Here is a 17,467-nt window from a genome sequence, read left to right on the forward strand (position 1 = left end):
CTATGGTGCACTCTCTTCGAAATGTGTCAGAGGAGTAGCCGTGTTAGTCTAGATCTGTAAAAGTGGCAAAGAGTCCTGTGGCACCTTATAGGCTAACAGACTTATTGGAGCATAAGCTTTCGTGGGTGAATACATCTGACAAAGTGGGTATTCACCCACAAAAGGTTATGCTCCAATAGGTCTGTTAGTCTATAAGGTGCCACAGGACTCTTTGTCTCTTTAACATGGCTACCCTGAAACATTTCAGTCTGTATCAGCAAAAAAAAAAAAAAAAAAAAAAAAAAAAAGCGAGGAGTTCTTGTGGCACCTTAGAGACCAACAAATGATTTGGGCATAAGCTTTCATGGGCTAGAACCCACTTCATCAGGTGTATGAAGTAAAAGATACAGGAGCAGGTATAAATACATGAAAGGATGTGGGTTGCTTTACCAAGAGTTAGGTCAGTCTACTGAGATGCATCAATTGACAGAATGAGGAGTAATGGTCTCAAGTTGCAGTGAGGGAGGTTTAGGTTGGATATTAGGAAAAACATTTTCTCTAGGAGGGTGGTGAAGCACTAGAATGTGTTACCTAGGGAGGTGGTGGAATCTCCTTCCTTAGAAGTTTTTAAGGTCTGGCTTGACAAAGCCCTGGCTGAGATGATTTAGTTGGGGATTGGTCCTGCTTTGAGCAGGGGGTTGGACTAGATGACCTCCTGAGGTCCCTTCCAACCCTGATATTCTATGAATTCATGTGTTTATACCTGCTCCTGTATCTTTTACTTTTTACACCTGATGAAGTGGGTTCTAGCCCATGAAAGCTTATGACCAAATAATTTGTTAGTCTCTAAGTTGCCACAAGAACTCCTCGCTTCTCTTTGAAATGAACACAGGATTGTTACCATCAATGTCCGTGTTTTGCCACCTGCCCCCTGTGCTGGAATTTGTCCCGTCACAGCAGCAGGAACTCATTCCCAGACAGCTGGTGTCATTCACAGAGCACACAGATCCCTGTGCAGGTGGAGAGCAGAGATGGCCAGCCCTCTGTGGAGATAGAGGCGGTTAGGGACTATTTAGAAAAGCTGGACGTGCACAAGTCCATGGGGCCGGACGAGTTGCATCTGAGAGTGCTGAAGGAATTGGCGGCTGTGATTGCAGAGCCACTGGCCATTATCTTTGAAAACTCGTGGCGAACGGGGGAAGTCCCGGATGACTGGAAAAAGGCTAATGTAGTGCCAATCTTTAAAAAAGGGAAGAAGGAAGATCCTGGGAACTACAGGCCAGTCAGCCTCACCTCAGTCCCTGGAAAAATCATGGAGCAGGTCCTCAAAGAATCAATCCTGAAGCACTTGCATGAGAGGAAAGTGATCAGGAACAGCCAGCATGGATTCACCAAGGGAAGGTCATGCCTGACTAATCTAATCGCCTTTTATGATGAGATTACTGGTTCTGTGGATGAAGGGAAAGCAGTGGATGTATTGTTTCTTGACTTTAGCAAAGCTTTTGACACGGTCTCCCATAGTATTCTTGTCAGCAAGTTAAAGAAGTATGGGCTGGATGAATGCACTATAAGGTGGGTAGAAAGCTGGCTAGATTGTCGGGCTCAACGGGTAGTGATCAATGGCTCCATGTCTAGTTGGCAGCCGGTATCAAGTGGAGTGCCCCAAGGGTCGGTCCTGGGGCCGGTTTTATTCAATATCTTCATAAATGATCTGGAGGATGGTGTGGATTGCACTCTCAGCAAATTTGCGGATGATACTAAACTGGGAGGAGTGGTAGATACGCTGGAGGGCAGGGATAGGATACAGAAGGACCTAGACCAACTGGAAGATTGGGCCAAAAGGAATCTGATGAGGTTCAATAAGGATAAGTGCAGGGTCCTGCACTTAGGACGGAAGAATCCAATGCACCGCTACAGACTAGGGACCGAATGGCTAGGCAGCAGTTCTGCGGAAAAGGACCTAGGGGTGACAGTGGACGAGAAGCTGGATATGAGTCAGCAGTGTGCCCTTGTTGCCAAGAAGGCCAATGGCATTTTGGGATGTATAAGTAGGGGCATAGCGAGCAGATCGAGGGACGTGATCGTTCCCCTCTATTCGACATTGGTGAGGCCTCATCTGGAGTACTGTGTCCAGTTTTGGGCCCCACACTTCAAGAAGAATGTGGATAAATTGGAGAGAGTCCAGCGAAGGGCAACAAAAATGATTAGGGGACTGGAACACATGAGTTATGAGGAGAGGCTGAGGGAGCTGGGATTGTTTAGCCTGCAGAAGAGAAGAATGAGGGGGGATTTGATAGCTGCTTTCAACTACCTGAAAGGGGGTTCCAAAGAGGATGGCTCTAGACTGTTCTCAATGGTAGCAGATGACAGAACGAGGAGTAATGGTCTCAAGTTGCAGCGGGGGAGGTTTAGGTTGGATATTAGGAAAAACTTTTTCACTAAGAGGGTGGTGAAACACTGGAATGCGTTACCTAGGGAGGTGGTAGAATCTCCTTCCTTAGAGGTTTTTAAGGTCAGGCTTGACAAAGCCCTGGCTGGGATGATTTAACTGGGAATTGGTCCTGCTTTGAGCAGGGGGTTGGACTAGATGACCTTCTGGGGTCCCTTCCAACCCTGATATTCTATGATTCTATGGGGACTCTGGCAGGAGGCAGTAGTTGCTTTTGGGCGGACGGCTCTGTCCGTGACATGCGGTTCAGCTGTGTTTTGCTCAGTGCCATGCCATCCAAGCTGGCTTGAATATCCCGGGAGCGTGACGGGGACAGACACATGTGAATCCTGCCCATGCCAGGGTTAAGAGCAGCCACTCTCAGGGCAGGACCGTCTATCACTACAGCTCTCTTTGTGCTTGTAGTGTGACTGGACCATGTAGCCCTGTTTCTCACATAGTTACTCTAGGACCAGGGATATCTCCAACCGCTCGTAGCAGTGGCCAGTGCTGTGCTGCCTGGCAGTGCTATTCAGGACCAGATCTGGGCATAGCGTTGTGGGGCCAGGGCAGTCCCAGCGTCATTGGGTTATGCTGAGAGTTGCTCCTGGACCCTCATTCTGTGAGTGCAGCATGACATTCCTGGACAACTGTTGTGCTCCTGCCCTCGGGGCCCTTTGCTACCAGCAGGCTACCAGGCTGGGTGGCCGTCGGCCTGCAGCCACAGCCCAAGTGCTTCCCGCTTGCTCTCCTCCCGCTGGCTGAGAGCTGGGGGTGAACTAGACCACCTGAGCCGCATCTTGGCTACTGATCAGCTGGTTCTTGTCCAGTTAATAACAGACGATCCTCTTCCTCCTTCCAGCCTATTAGAAGAAGAGACCGCGATCTCTGTTGACTGGAGCATCTGGGAGCTCACCAGTGGCCAGAGCTACTGTTCCAGTGCAGCGGGCCTGATTCTCCACAGTACGTCCCCTTGCTGGGCCACATACCTGAGTGCAAAGCGCGCGTGGAACGCTCTCAGTTCGATGCCAGCCTTACAGCCCCAGGTCCAGGTCTGGACTAGCTGTACTCTCCTGCTCCCTGTGCTCCTGCTTCATTCTGTACCTTGTCTCCTGGGAGCTGAGGCTGGCTCTAAGACATCTGTGAGCTCCTCAGTACCCCTGCTCCATTCCCGACAGGGCTGTCACTGAGGACGTGCATTGTCACCATTACGGAGTGTCAGGGAGCGTCCAGTCCTGAGACTCCACTGCAGCTCCTCCACGGCCAGTCAATCTGAAACCCGGGCTAACGCTGAGCGTGCAGCCCCGCTGCTAGTGGCTTTTGCAGAGATGGCTCCTGCTGGGGTGAGGAACAGCTGACTTCCTCCTGTCTTTAGTCTTGGCTCCCGGCAACTGTTGGGCTGACAACAGGAAGCTGAGTCAGCAGATCAGCTGCAGTTGGTGCTTGGTTTTTATTTTATTCTCCCAGCAGCCAAAAGAAGCTATGGTTTTCTTGACACTTGTCCTGGGGGTGCAGGGGTGTCTATGGTGGAAGGTCTGATGGGGACAGGAGGAGAAGTGAATCCTTTAAATCAGGGATGTCCATCAGTGCTTTCCCTTGTTCCACACTCATGTGAAAAGGTGAGATGTGCTGGGTGAGCAGCACTTTTGGGGACTAGCTCCTCTCACCAGCTAGGCCCCAGTTACCTCGCACAGTATCCGGAGGAGTTGGGCTAGGACAGAGCACCTACAGTGACTGAAGGAGCATCTTTAGACTCTGACTGTAAGGTCAGAAGGGACCATTGTGATCATCTAGTCCAGTGGCTCTCAACCTTCCCAGGCTGCTGTGCCCCTTCAGGAGTCAGATCTGTCTTGCGTACCCCCAAGTTTCACCTCACTCAAAAACTACCTGCGTACAAAATCAGACCTAAGAATACAAAAGTGTCACAGCACAGTATTACTGAGAGATTGCTACTTTCTTGCTTTTACCCTATAATTATAGAATACATCAACTGGGATATAAATCTTGTGCTTACATTTCAGTGTATAGCATAGAGCAGTACAAACAAGTCATTGTCTGTATGAAATGTTAGTTTGTATGACTTCCCTACTGCTTTTTATGTCACCTGTTGTACAAGTAGGCAAATATCTGGGTGAGCTGATGTCCCCCTGGCAGAGCTCTGCATACCTCCGGAGGTGTGTGTGCCCCTCGTTGAGAACCACTGCCCAAGTCTGACCTCCTGCATGTTCACACACTTACCTAAAGGAGCCGCTAGGGCCAACACCGACAGACAGCACCTCTCTTGCCTCCTGATATTGAGCTGCCTCAGAGGGAGCAGAGTCCTTGCCAGACTTGGCTGCTGCACTAGGCTTGGTCTCTGTACTCTCCTGGACACCTTGGGTATGTCTACAAGCAATGCCTGGAAAGGGTTGATGTAGGCTCAGAAGGGGGCCAATTAACCAAACAGGCCGACTGCGAGGCACGTGAGTGAACACTCCCCTGTCTGAGGGAGGGAGCCTGGCTGGTTTAGGAACAGCTGGGCTGGATTTATAAAGATGGGAAGCTGCTAGCAGACGGGGGTGCTGGGAAAGTCTGTAGTCACTCCCAGGGAAGTGTATCTGGGCTGGCAAATCAAGAGCAGAGAGGAAGCCAGGAAGGTAGGGAAGGGCTTAGGGAAACACAGTGAAGTGTAGAAGGGAACAGACCTTGGATGCTGGCCAGAGGGTCCCTGAGCAGAACCTGGAGTAGAGGGGGGCCTGGGCTCCCCTACCAGCCACTGAGAGAGTGACACCACGAGGCACTGACTGGTAAGGCTGCCTAGGACTGCTTTTGAGGGAAGACTTTGATACCCAGAAGGGGAAATGCGTGGAGTGACCCAGTTGGAGGGTCAGGTCACAAAGAAGAAGAAGCAGCTCATGGAACAAGAAAGGGGCTGCAGCCCCAGAGAGAGGCAGAAGACGGCGTGCAACTGTGGGAAGGGGTGTTGCCCCCACAAGCTTTTGCCTACAGTGACCAGGAGGAGGCACTGTTCTGGTGGTGGGTGGACCACCCTGTCACGTTGCATAGCATAGAAAACCCTCCAGCAGGTGCTGAATTGGGCTTGGCCTGCAGGGAGGGCTGCTTCATTGCTGTGTAGACTTCTGGGCTTGGGCTGGAACCTGATCTCTGGGACCCTCCCACCTTCCAGGATCCTAGAGCCCGGGCTCCAGCCCAAGCCCAGATGTCTACACAGCAATGAACCAGCCCTGCAGGCTGAGCCAGCTGGCATGGGCCAGTTACAGGTGTCCACCTGCAGTGCAGACATACCCCGTGTGCAGTGGTACAGTCCGGTATGCTGTACCAGTAGGCTATTTATAGCTGGGCAGTGTTCAGGCCATATGGGGCGGGTGGGGGTGTTCAGGCTGTATGGGGTGTGGTGAGGCCAGGGGGAGAGGGGTGTTCAGGCTCAGTGGCACAGTGCCTCTTGCTAGTCTTGGCCTCTATGTCTCTGATGTTCACAGCATGGGTAGATTCCCCATTAACTTTGCCAGGCCTTTGGAAGGTTATTCTCCATTCCTGGCCTGCTTCTGCCCAAGGCTGGGGGCGGGGGACAGTACCTCAGGGGGCAGAGTGAGCCGTCTTCCTAGAACTGAGCAGTGGGGGGGACTTGCCTGATTCTTGGAGCAAGGGAAGACGTTCAGGTGGCTAGTTGGTTGGGAAAGAGGCTTGCCTGGTTGGGGTATTATGGGACTGAAACTGAGCAATCTGGCTCTCGGAGCCTGTCATGGGGGAGAGGCCGTGGGTCACCTAGAGCTGACTTTGAGGCAGGGTGACTTAGAGCGCAGAGTGCTGAAGGCCCGTTGCCCAGGCCGCCGACATGTGGCTCTGTTCCCATTCTCGTAGGTCCCTGCCAGCAGCACATAATGGCTCTGAGCCTGGGTGGCGGGAAGGAAATTGCACTGTGGAAACAGAGCTTTCAGAGAGACTGAAGGTGTCTCAGCAGGTGGCTGAGTGGGGTGCTCCAAGTAGAACTGGATCCCAGCCAGGAAGAGCTTTGCTGGCTTGGGTTGATGTATCCAGGGTACCTGCCTCCTGCTGCTGTGCTCTTTTCTGCAGCAGGAAGGAGGATCCCAGAGTAGGAATAAATGGTATATTTTCAGAATGGAGAGGGGAAACCAGTGGTGTTCCCCAAGGGTCAGTCCTAGGACCAATCCTATTCAACTTATTCATAAATGATCTGGAGAAAGGGGTAAACAGTGAAGTGGCAAAGTTTGCAGATGATACTAAACTGCTCAAGATAGTTAAGACCAAAACAGACTGTGAAGAACTTCAAAAAGATCTCACAAAACTAAGTGATTGGGCAACAAAATGGCAAATGAAATTTAATGTGGATAAATGTAAAGTAATGCACATTGGTAAAAATAACCCCAATTATACATACAATATGATGGGGGCTAATTTAGCTACAATTAATCAGGAGAAAGATCTTGGCGTCATCGTGGATAGTTCTCTGAAGACGTCCACGCAGTGTGCAGCAGCAGTCAAAAAAGCAAACGGAATGTTGGGAATCATTAAAAAAGGGATAGAGAATAAGACGGAGAATATCTTATTGCTTTTATATAAATCCATGATATACCCACATCTTGAATACTGCATACAGATGTGGTCCCCTCATCTCAAAAAAGATAGACTGGCATTGGAAAAGGTTCAGAGAAGGGCAACTAAAATGATGAGGGGTTTGGAACGGGTCCCATATGAGGAGAGATTAAAGAGGCTAGGACTTTTCAGGTTGGAAAAGAGGAGGTTAAGGGGGGATATGATAGAGGTCTATAAAATCATGAGTGGTGTGGAGAAAGTGAAAAAGGAAAAGTTATTTACTTGTTCCCATAATATAAGAACTCGGGGCCACCAAATGAAATTAATGGGTAGCAGGTTTAAAACAAATAAAAGGAAGTTCTTCTTCATGCAGTGCACAGTCAGCCTGTGGAACTCCTTGCCTGAGGAGGTTGTGAAGGCTAGGGCTATAACAGGGTTTAAAAGAGAACTGGATAAATTCATGGAGGTTAAGTCCATTACTAGCTATTAGCCAGGATGGGTAAGGAATGATGTCCCTAGCCTCTGTTTGTCAGAGGGTGGAGATGGATGGCAAGAGAGAGATCACTAGATCATCACCTATTAGGTTCACTCCCTCTGGGGCACCTGGCATCAGCCACTGTCGGCAGACAGGATACTGGGCTGGATGGTCCTTTTGTCTGACCCAGTATGGCCGTTCTTATGAAACACCTGACTGGTCTCAGATAAATGCACCTTATGACTGTTGAATAGCAACAGCTAATCAAAGCCCTACATGGACATACTCCCCCTCTGTTCAGCCAACCCCACTGGCCCTTCTCAGGCCAGCCCCTCTTCTAAAGTCTTGTCCATGGGGAAGCTGCCCTAGCTTCCTGAGGGCCCGTCGCGGTGGGAGTAGCGCTCTTACACCCCCGGCCCGTCGCGGTGGGAGTAGCGCTCTGACCCCCTGGCCTGTCATCCCGCGGCCAGTCATGGTGGGAGTAGCGCTCTGACCCATCGCGGTGGGAGTAGCGCTCTGACCCCCCGGCCCGTCGCGGTGGGAGTAGCGCTCTGACCCCCCGGCCCGTCGCGGTGGGAGTAGCGCTCTGACCCATCGCGGTGGGAGTAGCGCTCTGACCCCCCGGCCTGTCATCCCGCGGCCAGTCATGGTGGGAGTAGCGCTCTAACCCCCCGGCCCGTCGCGGTGGGAGTAGCGCTCTGACCCATCGCGGTGGGAGTAGCGCTCTGACCCCCCGGCCCGTCGCGGTGGGAGTAGCGCTCTGACCCATCGCGGTGGGAGTAGCGCTCTGACCCCCCGGCCCGTCGCGGTGGGAGTAGCGCTCTGACCCCCCGGCCCGTCGCGGTGGGAGTAGCGCTCTGACCCCCCGGCCCGTCGCGGTGGGAGTAGTGCTCTGACCCCCCGGCCCGTCGCGGTGGGAGTAGCGCTCTGACCCATCGCGGTGGGAGTAGCGCTCTGACCCCCCGGCCCGTCGTGGTGGGAGTAGCGCTCTGACCCCCCGGCCCGTCGCGGTGGGAGTAGCGCTCTGACCCATCGCGGTGGGAGTAGCGCTCTGACCCCCCGTCCTGTCATCCCGCGGCCAGTCATGGTGGGAGTAGCGCTCTGACCCATCGCGGTGGGAGTAGCGCTCTGACCCCCTGGCCCGTCGCGGTGGGAGTAGCGCTCTGACCCCCCGGCCCGTCGCGGTGGGAGTAGCGCTCTGACCCATCGCGGTGGGAGTAGCGCTCTGACCCCCCGGCCCGTCGCGGTGGGAGTAGCGCTCTGACCCCCCGGCCTGTCATCCCGCGGCCAGTCATGGTGGGAGTAGCGCTCTAACCCCCCGGCCCGTCGCGGTGGGAGTAGCACTCTGACCCATCGCGGTGGGAGTAGCGCTCTGACCCCCCGGCCCGTCGCGGTGGGAGTAGCGCTCTGACCCCCCGGCCCGTCGCGGTGGGAGTAGCGCTCTGACCCCCTGGCCCGTCGCGGTGGGAGTAGCGCTCTGACCCCCCGGCCCGTCGCGGTGGGAGTAGCGCTCTGACCCCCCGGCCCGTCGCGGTGGGAGTAGCGCTCTGACCCATCGCGGTGGGAGTAGCGCTCTGACCCCCTGGCCCGTCGCGGTGGGAGTAGCGCTCTGACCCCCCGGCCCGTCGCGGTGGGAGTAGCGCTCTGACCCATCGCGGTGGGAGTAGCGCTCTGACCCCCCGGCCCGTCGCGGTGGGAGTAGCGCTCTAACCCCCCGGCCCGTCGCGGTGGGAGTAGCGCTCTGACCCATCGCGGTGGGAGTAGCGCTCTGACCCCCCGGCCCGTCGCAGTGGGAGTAGCGCTCTGACCCCCCGGCCCGTCGCGGTGGGAGTAGCGCTCTGACCCCCTGGCCCGTCGCGGTGGGAGTAGCGCTCTGACCCCCCGGCCCGTCGCGGTGGGAGTAGCGCTCTGACCCATCGCGGTGGGAGTAGCGCTCTGACCCCCCGGCCCGTCGCGGTGGGAGTAGCGCTCTAACCCTGTCTGATACCAGACAAAACCAGGTTTGGTTTGTCCCAGTACTGGACGGGGGACAAAACTCTCAAAGAGGACAGTCCAGTTTAATGCTGGACGAGTGGCCTGCCTAGCCAGTAGCATGCCTGGGGACTGTTCTCAGAGGCAAGCAGTGTCGGTGCTTGGGTGCCTGGTGCCCTCAGACATATCGCTAAGGGAAAGGTTTTTACTAGGGCTGGCAGGAAAGGGGAAAGGCTGCAGATCCCCTAGGCACAGGGGCTTAATGAGGGGCCCTGGGGCAGTCCAGTGCTCTTCAGGGCTAGTGCCTGGGGTGCCCTCCCCAGTCCAGCCTCTATTCAAGCAAATTTGCATTTGTCAGCTCCCAAGCCAGGCTCCATTAGTGTCTCTCATTAGGGCCCCTCTGCACTGGCTCCCTGCTCCCCCACGAGTCCCACACAAACCTGCTCCTGGAAATCTCAGCCTGTTTGACTTGCAGCTTCTCTCCACTCCCTGCTGCCAACAGTTCCCACTCCCAAACCGCCTGGCACCTCCTGGGTAAGGCCCTGTCCCCTTGCCGGGCTGTGGGGTGGGGTGGACGGGAGTTGTGGCCCCTGCTTTGCAGATCCAGTGCAGCACATGTGGTTGCACCAGCTGCCTAGAGCACTGCCCCTCCCTGTGTGACGGAGGAGGGTTGTGGGGACCTTTTTTGCAGCAGTATCCCATGGCAGGCTCATGCCTAACTTGCTGGTCCCCTAGTGCCCCTGGCTCTTGCCTGCTCCTGGTTCCTCCCTCCTGGGGCAGTGGCCACTGCTAATCTATCTGTGCCCCCTTCTTGTATTTCTCCCGTGGCCATTGAGGATGCTCCTCCATCTGTGATGCCTGGGCCAGGTACTCCAGCCTGGGGTGGGAGGTGGGGGCCCTGGGGGAAGTGTGAGAAGCCACAGGGTAGGAATGGGGGAAGGCAGGGAGCAGAGAGACAGTGACCTTTACAAGCAGGGTTCTGATGGCCCTGGGCTCTGGTTCCATCTCTGGGAAGTGAGAGCAGAACTCTGCTTGCCAGACCCCTCCATGCACTTACCTGCCTTCCCTGGTTCATGTTTCCTGGGCTGGGGGACCTGAAGGCTTTTTTGGAGGGAAGAGAGGAGGGGTAGGGGCACCCTCCGGGCTACGGCAGGTCTTGGGGGGAATCCCACTGCTTGATGCACCTCTGGCACTGACTCTGCCTCGTCTTTGCACCTTCCCTTTTCTCAGCGCCCCCTGATTGATATGGGCCCTGCGGCTCTGTCAGTGTTGAGGACTCCCTGCAGTACACTGAGAGGTAGTGCCTTCAGCAGATGTGCCTGCCTGTTGGGCGATGGGCGACGCCAGGCTTGCCTTCCAGCAGCCTGGGCGTGAGATGGCCTGGCATTCGGCGCTAGACAGAAAGGCAGTGGTTGGGGGCTGGACCTCCCTGCTGGGGAGCATTTGGCTGCCTGCCTGCCTAGTTTCGTGGTGGGAGAAGGGAGGGGAGCTCATCCAAGATTCCTGTTTCCTGCCTGCAAGTCCCAGCTTCCCCATGTTAGCCATTTTAGGAAAACCCTGCAGAGGTATTGCTAGAAACCCCTGGAGTGCCTGGGTCCAGGGCCAGGCTCCCGGCAGAAGGTAGGAGTCCCAGGTAGTCAGCCACTAGCATCAGTTACTCCATTCTGTGGACTGGCTGGCAAGGAACAGCCCCTCTCAATGCTTCATCAGGCAGACACGGTGCCAGACCGTCAGCCCCTCGTATGCAAAGATTTAATGGTGATGATTGGAGACAGTCCCTGCATTTTCAGCTGGCTGTGGGGTGATATCGCTGTGCCCTGCTATGTGACTGTTCCCTTCTGCCCCAGAGGTGGCTGTCCGTCAGTGAGGGTGAGGAAGCCCCTTTCCATATCTCTGTGGGGTCCCGTGTGCAGTGAAGGAGATGCACAGGGCCAGCTGTGACTGCTATCAAGTATTTCTAATAGCCAGAGGACACTAGATGGGGAGGGCTCTGAGTTACAACTGAGAATTCGTTCCCAGGTGTCTGGCTGCTGGGTCTCACCCATGTGCCCAAGGTCTAACTGATCACCATTTCCCCCCCGAGACTCGGGGGCGGGGGGGCCCACGGGAGGGTGGTGTTGCACTTTCCACTCCGGCGTGGGGCACGGGCCTCGTGCTGGTTTGAACTAGTGTAAGTGGTGGAGTCTCTGTAACTTTTAACTTGTTAAACAAGATCTGAGGATGTCAGTAACTCAGCCAGAGGTTAGGGGTCTATTACAGGAGTGGGTGGGGGAGGTCTGTGGCCTGCGATGTGCAGGAGGTCAGCCTAAATGATCGCGCTGGTCCCTTCTGGCCTGAAAGTCTGAGAGATGATATGGACCGGGCCTTCCGGCCCAGTGACTCCCTCCCCAGGCTGCGCTGCTTCTGGCTGCTTCCTTTGGAGGTGCTGAGCCGCTGCCTGGTGGCCCCTCTGGCCTGTGCAATGGCATAAGAACCACCAATCAGGAAGCTCCCTGGTGACATCAGCCTTAAAAATAAGGGATTGTCTCAAAATGTGAAATGGGCCAGACAGAAGATAGTGGCGAAATGCTGTTCCCTCTCCCTCGGCCGTGGGTGCGCAGCCGGCGGCTCCTCGGACCCAGAGCACAGCGTGGAGCTGCCTGGAGGCCTCCCTGCATGCGCTGGGAGGGTGCAGCTTTTTGCAAGTGACTAGCTCGGCCTCTGCTCAGGGATGCGGTCAGCCGAGCCGGATGGGCCGGCCTGGATTCCCCAGGCAGGACCGTGGCAGGCTGGATTCCCAGGGCCTGGGACAGGTCGGCTGGGCAGGACTGAGCAGGATTTCCCGGGCCTCTCTGAATCTCAGTGAAACCCGGAGCCTCTGCAAGGAAAGTGCCACCAATGCTTTTATTTCAGCCTCAGCGATGTTTCTCCTTCTTGCTGGCCTCTGGTTTGATTTTGGGGCATGCTCCTGCTTTTCGCGGGGCACCCTCCTCGTCGGCAGCTCCAGCTGCCCCTGGACCAGGCCTCCCCATGAGCTTTCCCTGGACAGAGAAGGCAGATGGGGTTATGGGGCGGGAATTTGGAAGCAGTGTTGTCTGCAATGCTGGGGCTGCTGCTAGCTCTCTGATTCCCCCTCCCACTCCCTCCGGGCTGCAGGCCCTGGCTGCTGTGCAAGGTGCAGGACATTCTGCAGCCTGGAGAATGGGAGAGATGCTAGATGGGAGCTGAACCCCTCCTGGAGCATGTGGGTGGAGGGTCTGCAGCAGAAGAGGACGCTGGTCCAACCTCCGTGTGACTGACCTCTCCAGAGCAGCTTCCAGGGTTTATGGGGTGATTGAACTGCCCCTGACTGAGCTGTGGACCCCCTGGGCAGACTTGAGGTGCTGCTATTGGGCTAGGGGCATTCTGGGTGGGAGCCTGGGAGGGGAGAAGGGACTCTAGTGTCCCTGGCTTTCATTCCCCACCCTGACTCTGGGAGTCTCTGAGCTTCTGGACACTTCCTCCTTTCTGGAGCTCCCTGAGCCACCTCACCCCCGCCCCCTCCTTGCACTTCCCCAGAGACAGGAGCAGAGAGGGCCGAGTCCCCTCTGCCGGAACCAGGGCGTGGACAGCCAGCAGAACACAGGAGGCCGGGGGCATGGCGCTCACTGAGATCTGGGAGGGCACAATGGAAATCAGCGACTCCATGGTCTGGATCTTCTTCCCATCCTGGGCCTTCAGCAGCTTGAGGCGGCTCTTTTCCAGAAACTCGCACTGAGTGCGCAAGGCATCTGCAGAGAGGGGATGGGCGGGGCTCAGAGGAATGGCATCTGCCTGGCTGCAGGGAGACCCAGCCTCTCTGACCAGGTTTGCTCCATGTCATCTCCAAGGTGAGCCCCGCTGGCACTGGCTAGGGGCCGAGCCGTGCTCCCTGCCCACCAGCGGCCCTATGAGCCTCCCCGCATCCCCCTAGCATGGCTCTGTGGGTGGGCTATGGAAATGTTCCCACCTCCCAGGCAGGCAGGTAGGCAGGGAGCGGGCATGGCCGTGAGGAAGCCCTGGGAGAGGGGCTGTGAGCCCTGGGCACGTAGCAGGGAGGGTGCAGGCCTGCTGGTGCTGGGTTTCCTTGATGACTCTTTTTACCTTGGCAGCAAATCCAGCTGGCTCGGACCCCCTGGCAGTGGGCTCAGCTAATGCAGCTTGTGGGATGAGTCTGCCAGAACCAGCCCATGGACCCTGCGCCAAGACCTTGGTGTAGAGCCAAGGGCCTGCCCCCTGGAGCTGGAGCAGGGCCTGGGCCAGGCCCAGGTCAGCTGTGCTCTGTGTGGCTTGTTCCTGGTTGACTGAACATGAATGAACCTGCCCCATCTGAGCCGGCCTATGGCGGGGAGCGTGGCTGGGGCAGCTCGGCCCAGCGCGTTACCCAGCCGCCTGGCGTTACAGCCCATGATAGCAATGCCAGTGGGACCCAGCATGGCTCAGGGAGCAGCCAAGCAATGGCATGAAGCTGTCGAGGAAAGTAGAGGCTTGAAATCCGGAGACGCTTCCTGGTGGAGACCTGCAGGGGCAACTGCCAAGGCAAAGGGGGAGCTCCAGCCAGGGGCCGTTTATACCGGGACTGGACAAAGCCCTGAGTGGGCGCCAGGGGCCAGGCACAGGGCCCCATCGCTGTGACATCAGTAACTTACCTCGGTAGCTGCCTGCTGTGGGGAGCCCTGCACGCTGCCCAGACCCTTTAGTGACTGCAGCTCCTTCCCTGAGATCTGGGCTTTGAGAGCCCTGTTCCAGCAGCGGCCACTACATAGTGCATCTGAGGAAGAGGCCCCATCCCCACCAATAATGCCCCAGTGCTGCACCTCCCTCTGTCCCTGCTCTGCACCTCCCAGGCTGCGTCCTGCCACGCCCCACAACTACCGGGGTGGTGTGCAGCCAAGTCCTTTCTGCATCTCCCTTGCCGTGGCCTCTTTGTGCCACCCTGAGCATGGGGCGGGGAGCAGCGGCCACCTACCCAGAAGCTCTGGCTCGGGATCCTTGAGGATGGGGGTGAAGGCGCGATAGGCGTTTTCCTGTTTGGTCCCTGCAAGAAGGAATCCTCAGCGTCACGTCATGGGTGGAGAAAGTGCCATGGGGCTGGTGTTGCCTGCTCCCCTCACTCCGCAGGGCAGCAGCAGAGCCAGGCACTGGGCTGGGCTGGCCGGGCAGGGAGTCCTGGGCCGATGGGGGTGGGGTGAGATCTGCTCAATGCTAGTACCTCGGGCCATGGGCATTGGATTGCTGCTCTGGGCCCTTGGGGGTCGGCCAGATGGCACAAGGAGCCCCCCCAGCAGAGCCTTTGCACAGAGCTTTGCACAGAGATGCTTTTAAAGAGATAATTGTCTCCCCCCGCTGCCCTGGCCAGCTGTGGGGCTAGGGCTTCAGTGGGGAAGGGCTGTGCTGCTGGGGCTGCAGGGTGCCCGGGAAGGCACCTGGGGCTCCGCGCTCCACCCGGCACACATAATAGGTTCCTCGGGGTGAGAGGAACTTGCTGGCACTGTCGCTGGGAAGCTTGACCAGGAAGAGCAGCTTGAGGGTGCCCAGTTCGTCGCACAGGTCGATGGCTTCTGGAAGACACCGCAAGCCCTGGGAATGAATTGCGTCCCCCGCTCTGCTCCCCCATCCTGCTCTATGGCACAGCCCACGATACTGACTCCGGGACCTACCTGCTGCCGAGCTCGCTGAGGCACTTGCCTTTCAGACACAGTCCTGTGAGGCCGGGCAGGGCCAAGCCCTCTGCTAGTCCTGCTCCTGCGCCCACCACGCTGTGGAGATGGGTTACTGGGCTGGGAATCCCAGCTGCCCTGCAGCCCACTGGGGCACTTCACCCGCCGGATTCCCCCTCCGCTGCATGCTGCAGAATGGTCCACGGCCTTCCACTCCCAGCTGTTGTCCAGCCATGCTGCTATCCCCTGCACCACCAGCCTGCCTGCCTCACCTGCAGCCCTGGCCTCACATCTCTGCTGCTCTCGCCCACCCCCTGCAGTCAGTCCTGTCTCCTTTGCCCCACCAGGCCTGCCCCCACTGAGCAAGCCTCTGCACAGTGCCCATGGCACTTGTAAGCCCCTCATCAAAACCGTCTCCTCGGTGGCTTTGTGCCTCGTGCCCCGGCTATAGCTCTGTGCCACCCAGGCTTGGAGTGCAGCACCCTCCTGCGTGGCCGGTCAGCTGTGTGGATGGTGTCACCTTGGGAGGGCATTGCGTGGGCTGCTGGCTGACCCCCTCCCCACCCATAGCCCTCTGGATCCATTAGACTCTCCTGTTGTCGACAGGGTATTACGTTTCCTCTTCCCCACAGTGTCTTGAGTGCCTCTGCTACATGGCTTCCCCATGCTCCACCGCATGTGTCCTGCCCAGCATAGCGCCCACGCCCTGGCATCTGACATGACCGTGCTCACCATCACCCATGTGGGCAGCCCCCAGCCACCTGGGTCTGCACAGAGCTCTCCCCAGCAGCTCCTGTGGGGCTCCCTCCTGGGCCACCTACTGCAGGTGGATGCTGCTCCTGTGCGCTGCCAATACCCAGCGCCAGTTCATGCCCTCTTGTCCTGTCCTCCCCAGCATGTGCCATGGGCCCAGAGCCATGCGCTCAGGCTCGCTAGATCGGGTCTGCGGACCTGTACTTGCTGCCAGCCCGCTCTCGGTTTCTGGTGGGATCCCAGCGCAAGCCTGGCAGGTTGGGGTGCTCACCTGTTCTCTGGAGCCCCACCTTACTCCTCAGGTAGTGCAGCAGGAGGAGGACAGAGCAGCCGGTATTAGCCAGAAACTGCTGGTTATCTGGAAGGGACAAGGCAGTGCCTGACCAAGGGCTGGGCACACAGCTGGGCCTGGGGCGGCCTCGGGGCTCTGCGCTGGGGGAAATGATGCTGCAGGTGGGAGCTATCTGCAGGCTGCCGCCCCCGCCTCGCTAGGCCTCCGCACGTGCTGGGGTGAGAGGATGGCTCCCAGTGCCCAGCAGTGCTGGACTCACCAGCCAAACCCCCTGTGGCCCCAGACTGAGCATGGGGAATGCCCTAGCGCCCACGGGGTGCCCGTGCTGGCCCACCCAGCAGCTCTGTATCTGCCCTCTGGGTGAGCTGGCACCTGGGAGCTGTCCCACAGTGCCCTGCTGTGCCCCTGCAGACCAGGCTTGCAAGGCTGGGGTGGATGCTTAGGGGCTATGGAAACTCAAGAGAGAACCCCAGGGGAGAACTTGGGCCCACCCCCCTGCAGAGCTAACTGGAGTCTTTCCCCCCACATACAGTACCTTCTCCCAGCCAGCGCCCAGCCCGGGGCCTCACCTGCGTGTTTGACACAGATGAACATTGCAGTGCCTAGGTGAAGCTGCATGATGCCAGAGGTGGGCTGCAGGGCACGACCCCCTCACATGACTTGCAGCAGGGCTATTGTGAAGTCAGACACAGAGAGAAAGGCCGGGCTGCCCGGGTCAGGGGGGGAGGCAGCTTGATGGCCTGGGCTGGGGATGCTGGCAGATGGGCCTCTGGCAAGAGGAGACGAGGGCTTTGAGCACAGCCATGGGCCATCACCTTGGCAGTGTGGTGTATTGAGGACGGGGTTAGAATCGCAAGCTAGCACTCTGAGAGCACGTGCAGGGTGTTCCTGGGCCTGTTGGCAGCCTGGGGCTCTGCAGGGAAGCCCGCACTCTGTGTGTCAGTTTGCAGCGAGCCAGGTGGATGGAGTTGAGCCTCTGCCTACAGAGCCGCCTGCTTTGTCTCTCTCTCTTTTCAGGAGGTGCTGTGGGAGTGTTCTGCGAGCTGCCCCATAGTCAGGTATCTTTGCACGCTTCCAAGAAGAGTGTGTGTATGGATTTATCTCATTTGGCTGTGTGGGCTGTGACCAGAACAGGACGCTCTTTGGTTCCTGGCAGCCCAGGGTAGGCAGTGGCGTGTGGGCCTTGGCTGCTCACCATGGCATACGTGGTGGGGTGACGTTCCCAATGGGCCACTGGCAAAGCAGTGAGCAGAGGAGCCAGGCTCTGTGTGCAGCCCAGGAGGAGAGGGCCACAGGTCAGATGCAGGGGAACAGGCCCAGCCAGAGGGACGCACAATGGATTCCAGCAGGCAAGGGAA

At 57.4% G+C, this 17,467-nt stretch overlaps 1 protein-coding gene across 1 annotated transcript; it reads right to left on the reverse strand.

The window, feature by feature from the left end:
* Positions 1 to 12,301: 12,301 nt before the first annotated feature.
* Positions 12,302 to 16,703, reverse strand: C9HXorf65 (chromosome 9 CXorf65 homolog). The gene is made up of 6 exons (XM_073358721.1): positions 16,679 to 16,703; positions 16,089 to 16,175; positions 14,831 to 14,965; positions 14,374 to 14,442; positions 12,918 to 13,156; positions 12,302 to 12,427 (listed from the first exon to the last, which is right to left on the reverse strand). The coding sequence occupies exons 1-6, from the start codon at positions 16,701 to 16,703 to the stop codon at positions 12,302 to 12,304; spliced, it is 681 nt and encodes a 226-aa protein (XP_073214822.1).
* Positions 16,704 to 17,467: the final 764 nt, after the last annotated feature.

This window comes from Lepidochelys kempii, chromosome 9 (assembly GCF_965140285.1).
Source record: "Lepidochelys kempii isolate rLepKem1 chromosome 9, rLepKem1.hap1, whole genome shotgun sequence".
NCBI lineage: Eukaryota > Metazoa > Chordata > Testudines > Cheloniidae > Lepidochelys > Lepidochelys kempii.

What these genes read in the sequence shown, in the direction of transcription:
- C9HXorf65 (XM_073358721.1), bottom strand. Translation starts at nt 16,703, where the DNA reads ATGTTCATCTGTGTCAAACACGCAG. An exon ending in CATCTGTGTCAAACACGCAG is followed by an intron (nt 16,176 to 16,678) that starts GTGAGGCCCCGG and finishes TGTCCCTTCCAG; the next exon opens with ATAACCAGCAGTTTCTGGCT. An exon ending in TCCCGAGCCAGAGCTTCTGG is followed by an intron (nt 13,157 to 14,373) that starts GTAGGTGGCCGC and finishes CCCTCTCTGCAG; the next exon opens with ATGCCTTGCGCACTCAGTGC.